The sequence below is a fragment of the Fusarium phalaenopsidis genome (assembly GCF_050370095.1).
Source record: "Fusarium phalaenopsidis strain FUZ10S chromosome Unknown contig_32332, whole genome shotgun sequence".
Classification (NCBI taxonomy): Eukaryota; Fungi; Ascomycota; class Sordariomycetes; order Hypocreales; family Nectriaceae; genus Fusarium; species Fusarium phalaenopsidis.
The window spans coordinates 433,887-446,003 of NW_028145391.1; the positions used below are offsets into that span (position 1 = coordinate 433,887).

At 50.9% G+C, this 12,117-nt stretch overlaps 3 protein-coding genes across 3 annotated transcripts; 1 reads left to right on the forward strand and 2 right to left on the reverse strand.

Moving 5' to 3' along the window:
* Positions 1–43: 43 nt before the first annotated feature.
* On the reverse strand, positions 44–2,743 carry LRP88_13151 (uncharacterized protein; the record flags this gene model as incomplete). The annotated part of the gene is made up of 2 exons (XM_083249529.1): positions 44–47; positions 207–2,743. 2 exons carry the CDS (start codon positions 2,741–2,743, stop codon positions 44–46), a joined length of 2,541 nt encoding a protein of 846 aa, XP_083093863.1.
* A 1,514-nt stretch (positions 2,744–4,257) lies between these two features.
* On the reverse strand, positions 4,258–5,889 carry LRP88_13152 (GMC family oxidoreductase; the record flags this gene model as incomplete). The annotated part of the gene is made up of 1 exon (XM_083249530.1): positions 4,258–5,889. The coding sequence occupies one exon, from the start codon at positions 5,887–5,889 to the stop codon at positions 4,258–4,260; it is 1,632 nt and encodes a 543-aa protein (XP_083093864.1).
* A 2,983-nt stretch (positions 5,890–8,872) lies between these two features.
* LRP88_13153 (aldehyde dehydrogenase domain-containing protein) lies at positions 8,873–10,402 on the forward strand (the record flags this gene model as incomplete). The annotated part of the gene is made up of 1 exon (XM_083249531.1): positions 8,873–10,402. The coding sequence occupies one exon, from the start codon at positions 8,873–8,875 to the stop codon at positions 10,400–10,402; it is 1,530 nt and encodes a 509-aa protein (XP_083093865.1).
* Between the last annotated feature and the right edge of the window lie 1,715 nt (positions 10,403–12,117).

A 12,117-nucleotide genomic window follows, 5' to 3' on the forward strand; every position in this document is an offset into this window, starting at 1 on the left:
CGCAACGACTGTAAGTGTCTATCTCCCATGAACAATCAATCCCTCAACTCCGTGTGATGCATTCCGACCGATATCCAACTCATCCCCATGCGATCCACAGCTCGTGAACATGCCGTGGCAAATAACAAAGAAAAGACATGAGAAAAGAAAAAAAGTCTTCCGCTGGGGCTGAGACCGCTGTTTAAACCGAGTATCCCATCATTGACCGGTCCGGGAAAAGGATGATGTTGGCCAGACGTACAACCTCGGCCTCAGCTCGAGAGATCGAGGAAGAGCTCATCAGGCTTCTGGTCTCAGCTTCCATATCCACGTCCTCCTCATCCTTGGATTTCGCCTTATCGCTAGGCGGTGATCCGGAACGGGTTCCAGCGACTTCCCAAGGAGCCAGGCCCATGGCCTGCAATGCGGCCGGGCCACCGACGTCGGCAATCTCCTTCTCTCCAGGTCGCGTATCGGAGTCTTCTTCAACTATGCCCCTCCCAGTGGAGTCAAAGTCAGGACCGGGGTGGCCTCTTTGGAACGCCTTTCTCTGTCGCGCCAAGTAGAGTGCGTTCGTTTGTGTGAGAGGAGCTGCTGGCATATACACAAGCATACTGACTTCGCTGTTGCTACCGCTCGGCGTCTTGAGACCGTAGTTGTTGCTGGAGAGATAGTATGGGAGATCAGGGTGCCATAAAATGTAGTCGCCCGGCTGCAGCGTGGGTAATGTGATCATGCTACTTCTCAAATGTAAGTGCGGGTGCCAGATTTCGGTGATTCTCTGTGCATGGCCCGGGACAGCTCCGTGAATAATAGAGTCGGGGTCTCGCTGCAGTTGCCAGTTCTCAGGAGCCAAGTAGGCATCCCACTCAGGCCCGCTGCGCGTTTCAGGAGGAGGGTTCTTGGTGGTGAAGAACGGACGGAGCAGGTAGTAGGCCGTTGCCAATTTGGGTGACGGTAGCAGACGCACCATGCCAGGCTCAACCGTAGAAAGGGCCAAGATGCCCTGGAACATGCGGAAAATAGTACAGGCACCATAACCGTTATAAAGATCTGTCGTCACAGAGGTACGACTGGTGCACTCCCATGGATCATGGTCTTCCCAGCGGCCATGGAAAATATTGTTGTAAGTCCCTGCATGTTGATAGCCATCAGGCTCCCAGCGCTCCAGAGAGCCATTGTCAACCTGAGCAATGATCCCGGCTGAAGACTGCAGAGCTTGGATCCAGTCATCGGCGGATTGTGGGGGTTCAAGAGGTGGTACGTTGAGACCGTTGGACTGGTTTTCCGTGTTGCCATGCACTCGAATGCGATCGACATAGGTAATGGGTAGCCTAGTGACAAGTTGGTCATCCGGGCCTGTTTCCCATAAGCCCATCATAAAACGCTGGGCGCTGAGGACGTTGGGGTGCGCGCGTGAGCGGACTTGAGCCGGGGTCCAAAAGAAATCGAAACATGCCGGGTCGTGTTGGAGCGCTTTAATGTGGCGTTTGCTGTCGAGGTAATCGACCGTCTCGCGAACAGCAGTATCAGTATCAGCTCGTGGAACGACTTTGCGAATAACTCCGACACCGTAACGCTTCAGATCATGGCCAAAGCGGGCAGTCTGGGCTTCATCGTCAATGTCAGAAAACTCAATCGAGGGAATCAAGTGGGCGCCGAGATCTTCGATACGGCTAACCTCGTCGCGGAGAGCAGCAATAAGACGAGTCCAGCTGGCTTCGAGCTGGGCCTCGTGTCCACGAATGAGGTTGCGCTTGATGCGAGAGAAACGCGAGGGAAGCGCAATGGGTTCAGGACCCCAGAAAGAGAGCACAGGGGATTCCCTGGCGGTAGAGCTGGTGGTGGTAACGGTAGGGGTGGACGCCGTAGTCTTAGACGTCGTCTGTAAAGTTGGCAGGCCGTTGTGCTTGAGTTTTGGCGAGGCCGTGGCCGTTGTAGTGGTGCTTGCAAGATTCCCCACCATTGTAGCTGTTGTGGCAGCCAGAGTCGCGGCAACCTTTGCTCCGTAAGTGAACTTGGCGGCTTCGGCGGCAGCAACGGCACTTGTAAGAGACGCTGCAATTGACGCTGAAAGAGAGGCGCGATGTCGGGGCTTTGTAATGCGGCCGCCTTGGGTGTAGTTGCTAAGATTGTTGGTGTTGGCGTTGGTGCTGGCGAGATGGTACGAGCTTGTGCCTGTGACCGAGAGGGAGCCCAAGCTTGGGGATGAGGGGGTTGAACGACCCAGGCGGGAGCGGGAAAGTGCAGCTCTGACCTGTTGGCCTGCCAAATCGGTGCCTTTTCTAGGCGACGGGAGGACCCCTTCAGGCTCTCCAGCTCCAACTCCAGCTCCGAGTCCAGCTCCTCCTTCTCCTCTTGATGCGACACTCCCCGGAATCGCCTCCGCTCCTGCCTCCGTTCTTACTGCAACCATGGCTGTTGCCACATCCCATTTTTCTTGGGCCTCTCTTAGACCCTTTTGCTGATTTTCTTCGCGAATGTTTCTCTTCTTTTTCCTCCTCCTCCTCTTCTCTTCATCGTGCTGTCGCCCTTTGCCGTCTTCTTCTTTTCCCCTGCCGTCACTGTCGTTGCCGTCGCATGATTTGTGGCACAAGTCTTCGTCAATGCTCCGGGGAAGGCCACCTCCGAGAACTTGGTGTCCAGCCACGGCTGCCACTGCCGCTACGCCAATCGCGGACGCTAGACCTGGAGCATGGTCAAGCATGGGCACTGCAACCTCGTCGTCAGATGGTGGAGGCAGGTCAACTGATGGTGTAGCCATGGCTTGTGTCGCCGATGCTGTCCCTTCTAGAAAACGTTGTGCAAAATGGTACTGTTGATGTGCAAGCGGACGGGTAACTTAGCTGTCGCTCGAGTCTTGGTCGTGGAGAGGTGCCTGTGCTTGTTAACGGTTTAACAGAAGGAAAGAAATAAGAACCTCACGCAACCTGGGTATTGCCTCCATGGGGATATTGAACTGGATCAACTCGAATCAATTCATGGACCAAGGATCGAAAACCAAGGACCGAAGCCAACGCATGCCATTCATCAGCTTGCAGCGGTTGCTCCTATAAAGCTCACTCAGAAAACGCCTGGCCCCATTCAGCGAGGGCCTCCTTTAGCAGACGGCTGGGCGGACCGGGTCTCTGAGAAGGTCATTCTCCCGTTGCCTCCGCAGTTGCTTTATCTCTGTTCTAGAGGGGCCCCATGCTGATGGACCTTGAACAAACGCCGTGAGGGCGGGATGAGTGGATCTCGAAGCACGTTTCGGCCCTGACATCCGTCAAACCATCCACTCGGTCCAAGACGCTCCGCCCCGAAAATCCCGGTAGCTCCCCACATCTTTCCTGTTCCAGACCTCATGAAGGAACGGCTCTCCGGGCCATGACCCATGAGTTTGCCACTTCCGTCCTTAGATTCCTCGCGCAGCCGTGCTTTTACCCTTCATCGCCGAAGTATAAGCGGCATCGCAGACAAGATCGAGCCACTTGCCTCACTCATACCTCGCTTTCGTCGCGAGCATCCATCTCGACCCTTCGGATCTGGACCCTTCCTTCTGCAGGGTTACTCGTCTGCCATCTCCAACGAATTCGATCAACGGCATACAGGGTTCGGAAAGAAGGTGGCATGCAATCCTCCGTATGATGCATGACATTCGATCAATCACATGGTGTTCCATGATGGCAGCTTTGGGCCGTGGTTCCTAATCTCTGATTCTCCGTCGATCCCTGGGAATCCCATCCCACAACTGATGCATCACGCAGGGAACCCGAAGATCCGGGACCCTTCAGAATCGTTCGCCATCTTAATCTATATCAGAAACTGCTATCTTCATCATGACTAACCTTTTCGCATCGAGTGGCTCCTGGTTTGATTAAGGTGTAATTAAGACCTTGCTCTGCTGGAACATACTCGTCGGCCCGGCGTTCCACCTACCATTGCATCCCCTCGGCCAATATTATTTTGGTGCTGACCAAAAGCTTGGGCCAATGGCTACGTCAGGCTGGTTTGATACCCGAGCCAGTGAGAGCATCGCTAAACATCACCGCCGCACGGAATCGGGTCAAAGACTTCCGAAAGAAGTTCTCAAAACAGATTTGGAATTTATCTAACAAACGACGCTGGCAATAATGCCTCTTTGGCGGCATTCCTGTGCCGTATCATACTCTCCATGGCTGTTATCTGTCGCAGAAAACATGCGCTAATCATTAAATCATACAAACACCTGGTATCCATACATGCGCCGTCGTTCCGAGAAGCCTAGGCAGGCATCACACTAACTACTCTCCCGACCATTTACAGGCGGGCGTGCTTGGGCTTCCAGCCCTCCTCGGCAGCAATGAGCTCGGCAGCCCGCTCACCAATGGCGAGCACGGTCACCATGGGGTTGATAGTGGTCATCTCAGGGAAGATACCGGCGTCGACGATGCGCAGCTTGCCGATGCCGCGAACCTTGAGCTCGGGGTCAACGACGGCCATCTCGTCGCGCTCGATATCACCCATCTTTGTGGTACCAGCGGGGTGGTAGACAGTGTGGGCGACACGGCGAGCATACTCGCTGATCTCCTCATCAGTCTGAGCCTTGGGGCCAGGGGCGACCTCCTGCTTGAGCCACTCCTTGAAGGGGCTCTGCTGAGCGATCTTGCGAGCAGCCTTGATACCATGGACCAGGGTAGCAGCATCATATCCCTCGGGGTCGGTGAAGTAGCGGAAGTCAAGGGCGGGCTTGACGGTAGGGTCGGCCGAAGTCAGGTAGATGCGGCCGCGGGAGCGGGGACGAGGGATGTTGGGGGTCATGCAGAAGGCGTAACCATCCTTGATGACGGGGTATCCGAGTCGCTCGGTGTTGAGAGTGAAGGGGATCTGGTAGCAGTGCATCATGACATCAGCAGCATCGCCATCGTTGCCAGCAGCGTTGGTGGGCTCTCGTCGGAGGAAGATACCGGCGTCCGAGTCCATGGTGGTCTGGTTAGCAGGAACAGGCTTGTTCAGCTCCCACATGATGATGGTCTCGGGGTGGTCGAGGAGGTTCTCGCCGACACCGGGAATGTCCTTGACAACAGGGATACCAAGACCCTCCAGCTGGGCCTTGGGGCCAATACCAGAGTGAAGGAGCAGGCGAGGAGTGTCAACAGCGCCAGCAGCCAGGATGGTCTCCTTGCGGGCATGGAGGACGTGCTTCTCGCCGGATTTGAGAGTAACAGCGATACCGGTAGCGACGTCGTTCTCGACGAAAACCTTGGAGACGTGGGCCTCAGTAAGGACAGTCAGGTTAGGTCGTCGCTCATCACCGCGGAGGATAGGGTGGATGTAGGCGACCGAGGCGCTGCTGCGACGGCCGGTGTCGGGGTTGTAGGAGACGGAGAAGAAGCCAGCGCCCTGGGTCAATTGACCTTTCTCGCTGATCTCGTGGTTGAAGTCGTGGATGACGGGAATGCCCATGGCCTCGGAGCAGGCCTTGACCCAGTCCTTGGTCAGCTGGTTACGGTGACGAGGGTGGACGGGGTTCAGCTGGTTGCGGAGGTTGTCAACATGGCGCATCACATTCTCAAAGTCCCAGCCCTTGCAGCCCTGAGCAACCCATCGCTCCATGTCATGACGGAAGGGACGGAAAGAGATCAGGGTGTTGTGAGAAGAGCAACCACCGAGGACCTTGGCGCGAGAGTGCCGAATGTGGCTGTTGCCATTGGGCTGCTCAGTTGTGCCATAGTCGTAGTCGAGGTCACCGCCGAGGAGGCTGAGCCACTCTCGGAGGTTGAGAACGTTGCTGAGGTTGAAGTCGGAGGGGCCAGCCTCGATCATGAGAACCTTGCGCTCGGGGAGGTAGGAGGAGAGGCGCGAAGCGAGGACGCAACCAGCCGTGCCGCCGCCGACAATGATGTAGTCGTAGGCCGAGCTGGCGGAAGCGGGAAGAACCTGGGTCGTCATGTTGAAGCGAGTGAGAAGCTCAGATGAAGCAAAAGTTGAGATGGTTCAAAGTTTATGCTTGTAAAGCTTCTTTCAGGATAACAAGGCTGCTGTTGGAGGAATTGGTCAAGGTGAACAGCGCAAGCCCAAGAAACTGAGGATGAGGATTGAATTGAGGCACAAGATTAGAAGCTCTCGAAGCTCAAAGACGAGGAGATTAAGATCTTTTGAAAGGAACGGGTTTAAGCTTACGGTGGGGTCCCGGGCAGATGAATGCGGGCGTCAGGGTCGATGAGCACGCTATACAGTGTTGGCACAGTCATGATCAAGATTTCGAAGGATCTCTGGATGTACCTTTTTGGCGACAACAAGTACCCTCTAGAGCAGAGTGTGCGTATTTGATTGGCAGAAGCCGGCCGAGGTGAGCAAGGCTGCTTTTACGAGCGCTAGTCATGATGGCGGGTGGAGCGAAAACACCAAGACGGGCGGCGGCGACGGCGGCGACAGGATGGGGGAGAAACTTGGCTGGTCAACCATGGGAGGACAAGGGAGAGCGGGTCCCTAGCGGGCAGGGGGTAGAAGGCCTAGCAAGCTCTTCACCGACTCAGAACCGGCACCCCCGAGGAGAGGAAACAAGGCAAAGACGGCGATTGATGTCAGTCGAAACTCTGAATTGCTGCTTGCGCTGTGCACTGACGCTACGCCATTGGTGGTGCCTGGATAGGAGAGGCTGGGATCGGGCTTCGGACATTGTCTACCTATCTCTTGGAGCACAAACAACACGTAACCCCCCCTCACGGGGGACAATCTCAATCGCACCCCCGGTCATTCCAGAAGTAACATGACCGGACTCCGGCGACTTGCCCGTCGGTGTCAGCCTCCGTGGGTGGTGCCCTGGCGCCTTGAGCTAATTACCGTGATGGGGACGTCAACGGACGTTGGTTGAGGGATTCAGGGCAATGGCGGGTTACCCAGGCGGAGCGGGGCGGGCACGGCGGAGTCGGCGAAAACTGGAGAAAAGAGTCTCCGCTGGCCGGATCCGGCGTGGAGATGGCACCGGAAGAGCTACGGGTTCGCGTGATCTCGAGTATATACCAACTATTCAACTTGCAACGGTGAGTAGTAGTATTTCCCCAGCTATCTCGACGTCCGTAATGCCTGCCGACATAGCCTTTTCGAGTTATCTCGTCGGAGGTCAGCGTCGATATCGACAGGACCACACCCTGGTATCTGGTTTACCGGTGGAACATGCCGGGTGCCGCTAGTTTCAAGGGTCAAGACACGGAGTACGGAGTATGCCCGCCGTTATCCGTGATGCATCAACAGCCTCGCAAGTGGTGGCCATCCATCGCGTGGCCCCGAATCACAGATATCATGGTGTTGCCATGGGCCTCCAGCCCGGGCATGCTTTGACCGAACCGGATTGGGACAGCGTGATTGGCCAGATGGCGGAAATCCCAGCGTCTGCGATCCATCCAGGGACCAGGGCTGATCAATGCAGGCAGTGTTTTCTCCCTCTCGCCTCTCCGTCAAGCCCATTTCCATGCTGCAGGGACGGGGGATTTCTCCACCCGAACCAATTTTGCCATGTGCCGTGCAGCGCACCAAGTTTGGGATGTTGCTCAGCATACTGATCAGGTATAGCGTGTATGGGGTAGCCGTCAGATCGAGAATCTGAAAGATTGAGTGCGGGACCGTGCTGATTGGCCGGGGTCGTCGTTGATCACCCATCGCCGTGGTTTTTTTTGCTTCTCCAGCCCCACGGTAGCATCATCGTATCAAACGTATCTTTTTGGGGATGGGATTTTTTTTTCGTTGTTGTCGTCCGCGATAGCCGTTGTTCCCAAGTTACCTAATGGGTCTGCATGGAACGGTTTGTGGACCAGAATTGATTTCTCATTTCTGTCATCTCTTGCCCTGCGAAACCTTCAATTGAGTCGCGCAATCGCTCCAACAATACCTCAACCTGACAATCTTTGCTATCCCAAAACCCTTGTTTTCGTGGAAAGATACAGTGATAAGAGACAGCAATGCCATCTACATCGCACTAGCACTGTACCGGTAGTTGGGGGAGCTTCCAGAGCAATGACGTGAACAGGTCCACCCAGGACCCCGCTTTCGACCACTAGCGGCGTATTTTGCGCAGCCAGCGACTCGAGCACTGGTTCTTCGGCACTACCAACAAATCCTGGGCGACAATTCCTCTCCCCCCCTGCGAACCGATGTAAGATGCACCGAATCTCCCAGCCTGGGGCCGCAGTGACGGATTGTCCTTTCTTTTTGTCGATATATCCCTCTCGCTAAGTGAAGAATGGCCTGATGTTTTGCGGCCAAAGTTACCTCAAGTTGGAGCCGAGACCCTCCACCCGGCCCGGGCTTGGACATTTCCCCAACTAAGTTCGCACTGTATAGGCCGTTTCTTACGGGTACCCTCCTGTGCTTGGCAGGTATTGACCCCTTCAAGTTGGTGGTGGCTCCCTCTTGGTTGTCAGCTTTCACAACAACTTCACAAGACCTGATACTAATTGACCTTGGCTGCCGCTCCTACACGTTGAAGTAATGCCGCGGCATGAGCGTATCTCAAGCATGGGGTCCTCAAACTTTTTCCCCCTGCCTCCAATCGCCCATCACTCTGAAGACACCCGACTTGGCCTTCCATTCAGCTTTCCTCACCCTTGGCTCGTGGCGCAACCTTGATTGGCCAGTGCGAGTGACCAACGCCCACGTCATGCTCCAAGTACCTGTCTCCTGCTGAAAGGTACTCCGACCCTTTGGTGGAGCACTCCCATCCTCATGCCTTCCCCCCCCCCACCACAGCTTAGCACCTGTGCTCGTGTATCTGTGTGAGGTTGGTTGGCCTACTTACATCGCCCTTCGCCGCCATCCAATTCTTGAAAAGACATCTTCGCACGCTTCCCACGAGCTTCGCGACTGTAATCGAGGAGCTCAATTCCCCAATTCCCCCGTCCTCTTGTCTATCTGTTCTCCTACCACAGAAGCCATCATGACACTGTCAACCGAGATTCACACATTCCACTCGGGTCGGCCTCAGCCAGAGTCCTCGTCCCGATCCAATACATTCACTTCGGTCGATCCAAGCACTTCGAAGCCTCTTGCGACCATCTATACTACAACCCCCTCTCAACTGGAGGACACAATTGCTGCTGCTCACGCGGCCTTTCCTGTCTGGTCGCAAACTCCTGCACCGCGCCGCGCCGCCATACTCCTCAAGGCGGCGGCAATCCTGCGCGAGCGCAACGATGAATTGGCTCTGACCGAGACGCTTGACACTGGAAAGGCGTGGTCAGAGACATCTACCGTTGATGTCGTCACTGGCGCTGATGTTCTCGAATACTATGCCCACATGGCTGCTGGCAGCTTTCCGGGTCAGAACACTCGCCTCCGTGCCGACGCCTTCGTCCTTACCACCCATGAACCTCTCGGCGTTTGCGCCGGTATCGGTGCCTGGAACTACCCCATTCAGATTGCCCTGTGGAAGTCTGCGCCATGCCTCGCTGCTGGCAACTGCATGGTCTACAAGCCCAGCGAAGTCACTCCTCTACATGCCAACACACTAGCCCAGATTTACATCGAGGCAGGTGTACCACCAGGTGTCTTCAACGTCGTCTACGGCGACGGTCCTGCAGTCGGAGCTCCCCTTGTCGCGCACAGTGGTATCGCGAAGGTCAGCTTCACTGGCCAGGTCAGCACCGGCAGCAAGGTCGCTGGCCAGGCGGCCGGAGACATGAAGGGCATCACCATGGAGCTCGGTGGAAAAAGTCCACTTGTGATCCTCCCTGATGCCGATGTGGATGAAGCTGCCGATACTGCCATGGTTGCCAACTTCTTCTCCACGGGCCAGGTCTGCACCAATGGCACTCGAGTCTTTGTTCCTGATACCCTGTTGAGCCGCGTCGAGCAGGCTCTCATCCAGCGGGCCCGAGAAGGAATCCGGATGGGCCTTCCACGAGATGAGAAGACAAACTTTGGTCCCATGGTCAGTGCTGCCCAACAAGAGAAGGTCAAGATGTACATTGAGCACGGCCGGTCTGTGGACAAAGCCAAGGTGCTCTATGATGGATCAACGGATGCCCAGAGTGTACTCCCAACGGCGGATGGATTCTGGGTGCCCCCGGTCATCTTTACCAACTGCACCGACGAGATGCGAGTGGTTCGTGAAGAGATCTTTGGTCCAGTCATGTGCATCTTGCCCTACAAGACCCAGGGACGAGCTCGTGAGGAATGGCTACCAGAGCTGGTCCGCCGCGCCAATGACACTCAAATGGGACTGGCTGCGGGTGTCGTGTCTTCTGATGTCGGACTGGCCCAGGAGGTTATCCAGAAGCTCGACGCTGGCATCACATGGATCAACACATGGGGTGAATCGCCTGCGGAGATGCCAGTGGGTGGTTGGAAGATGAGCGGAATTGGGTTAGAGAATGGCCACGAGGGCATTCAAGCGTATATGAGGACAAAGAGCACTCTGGTGCAACTAGGGAAAGGCGCATGCAAGGGTGTTTTCTCTAAGCTATAAGAATATATAATATAATAAATTAAGTCTTAAATAAAGCTTTTATAAAATTATTTTTTAAGTTTTATTAGAAAAATATTAATAAAGAATTATTTTAAAACTTAATATATATAATAAGCGAGCGACGCAGTTAAGCGAGCGACGCACTAAATTGTATAACTAAAAATCACTAAACCTAGTAATATATATATATAGCTTGCGTGACAAATAAGCATGCATAATATAGGTATTTATACCTTATAATAAGAAATTAAAAAAGCTCTTAAAATTTAAGATAAAGCTTAAAATAAATAAAAATTTAATATTAGACTTATTATATAATTTATTATTTTATATATTTTTAAAAAATCTTATAATATTATTTATAAAGTAGTATAAAAAAATATATTTATATTATATATTTAATTATTTTTTATAAAGGGCTTTTTAAAAATCTAAAAAATTATTATAAGATTTCTTAAAAATTAAGTTTATAAGTTTACTTTTTTAAGTTTTTAGCTATTTTATAAAAAAAGTTAAGAAATCTAAAATAAGTAAAATTTTAATAATATAATATATTATTATATATATTTATTTATTATATAAATTATAATATATTTAATAAGTATATAAATTAAATAAGTATATAAATTAAAAATCTTAACCTTTAAGATATAAATTATAATAAAAATATAATAAACTATTTAATTAATTAAAACTACTTATTATATTCTTCCCTAGATATCTTAATTACTACCTAATATATTCTTATATTATAATTAGGCTTATTATATATACTATAGCGCTAAACCCTTAGTCACGCTAACCTTCCTTAATTATTACTTCTTAATAATTTAGCTACTACCTACGCACTAATATCTATTTAATTAATTACTTATCTTCCTTTATCTAGAGTTATTTTCCCTCTTTTTTATAAGTAAGTCCTTTTTGCCCTCTACCGCTAGCTTAATGCCTTATTTACTTATTAAAGGTCTTAGATCTTAGCTCTTATTAATACTATTTTATATATAATTACCTTAATTCCCTTAGAAAGAGACTTTAATGCTTTTAGAATTAATTTAAGAGAGCTACTTTTATACCTTCTAATTCTTCTTTTAAGGTATTTAGATTAAGATTAAGCCTTAAAGATAATCTTTAAGGTCTTTAAGACCTAAGGGTTAGAGGGGCTAGCCTCCTCCTTAGTAGGCATTAGAGTTTATAGCTATATATTAAGCTTTAAGACTATACTTTCTAGGTCAAAAGGAATAAGCCTAGCCCCTTTAAAGGCTACCTTAATATTTTTCTTTATTATAATAGCTTAAAATGTAGCATAAAAGGCTAAGAAGAATTTAGTTTTTAAAATATAAGTTATAAAGTATCTAATTAAATACTTTATTTCTTAATTATAAGCCTTCTTAAATAGCTTAAAGTAATTAATATTAAGGGGCTAAAATAAATAAGATAAATAAGGTAATATATAAAGTATAATAATATTATTCTCCTTATAATATATCTTAAAGTTAGCTAAGTAGTGACTTTTATAGCTATTAAGGATTAAAAGACGATAGGGACTAATTAATCAGTTAGTTATATGCTGATTAAAGTGCTTTAGCCACTTAAGACCTATCTCATTATCAGTCTAGCTATTTTAAGACGTCGCAATAGCCTAATTGCCCGGGAGGTTGCTTTCTTAGTACCAATTAGCGAGGTAATATTAGCCCATAACCACGATAAACGGC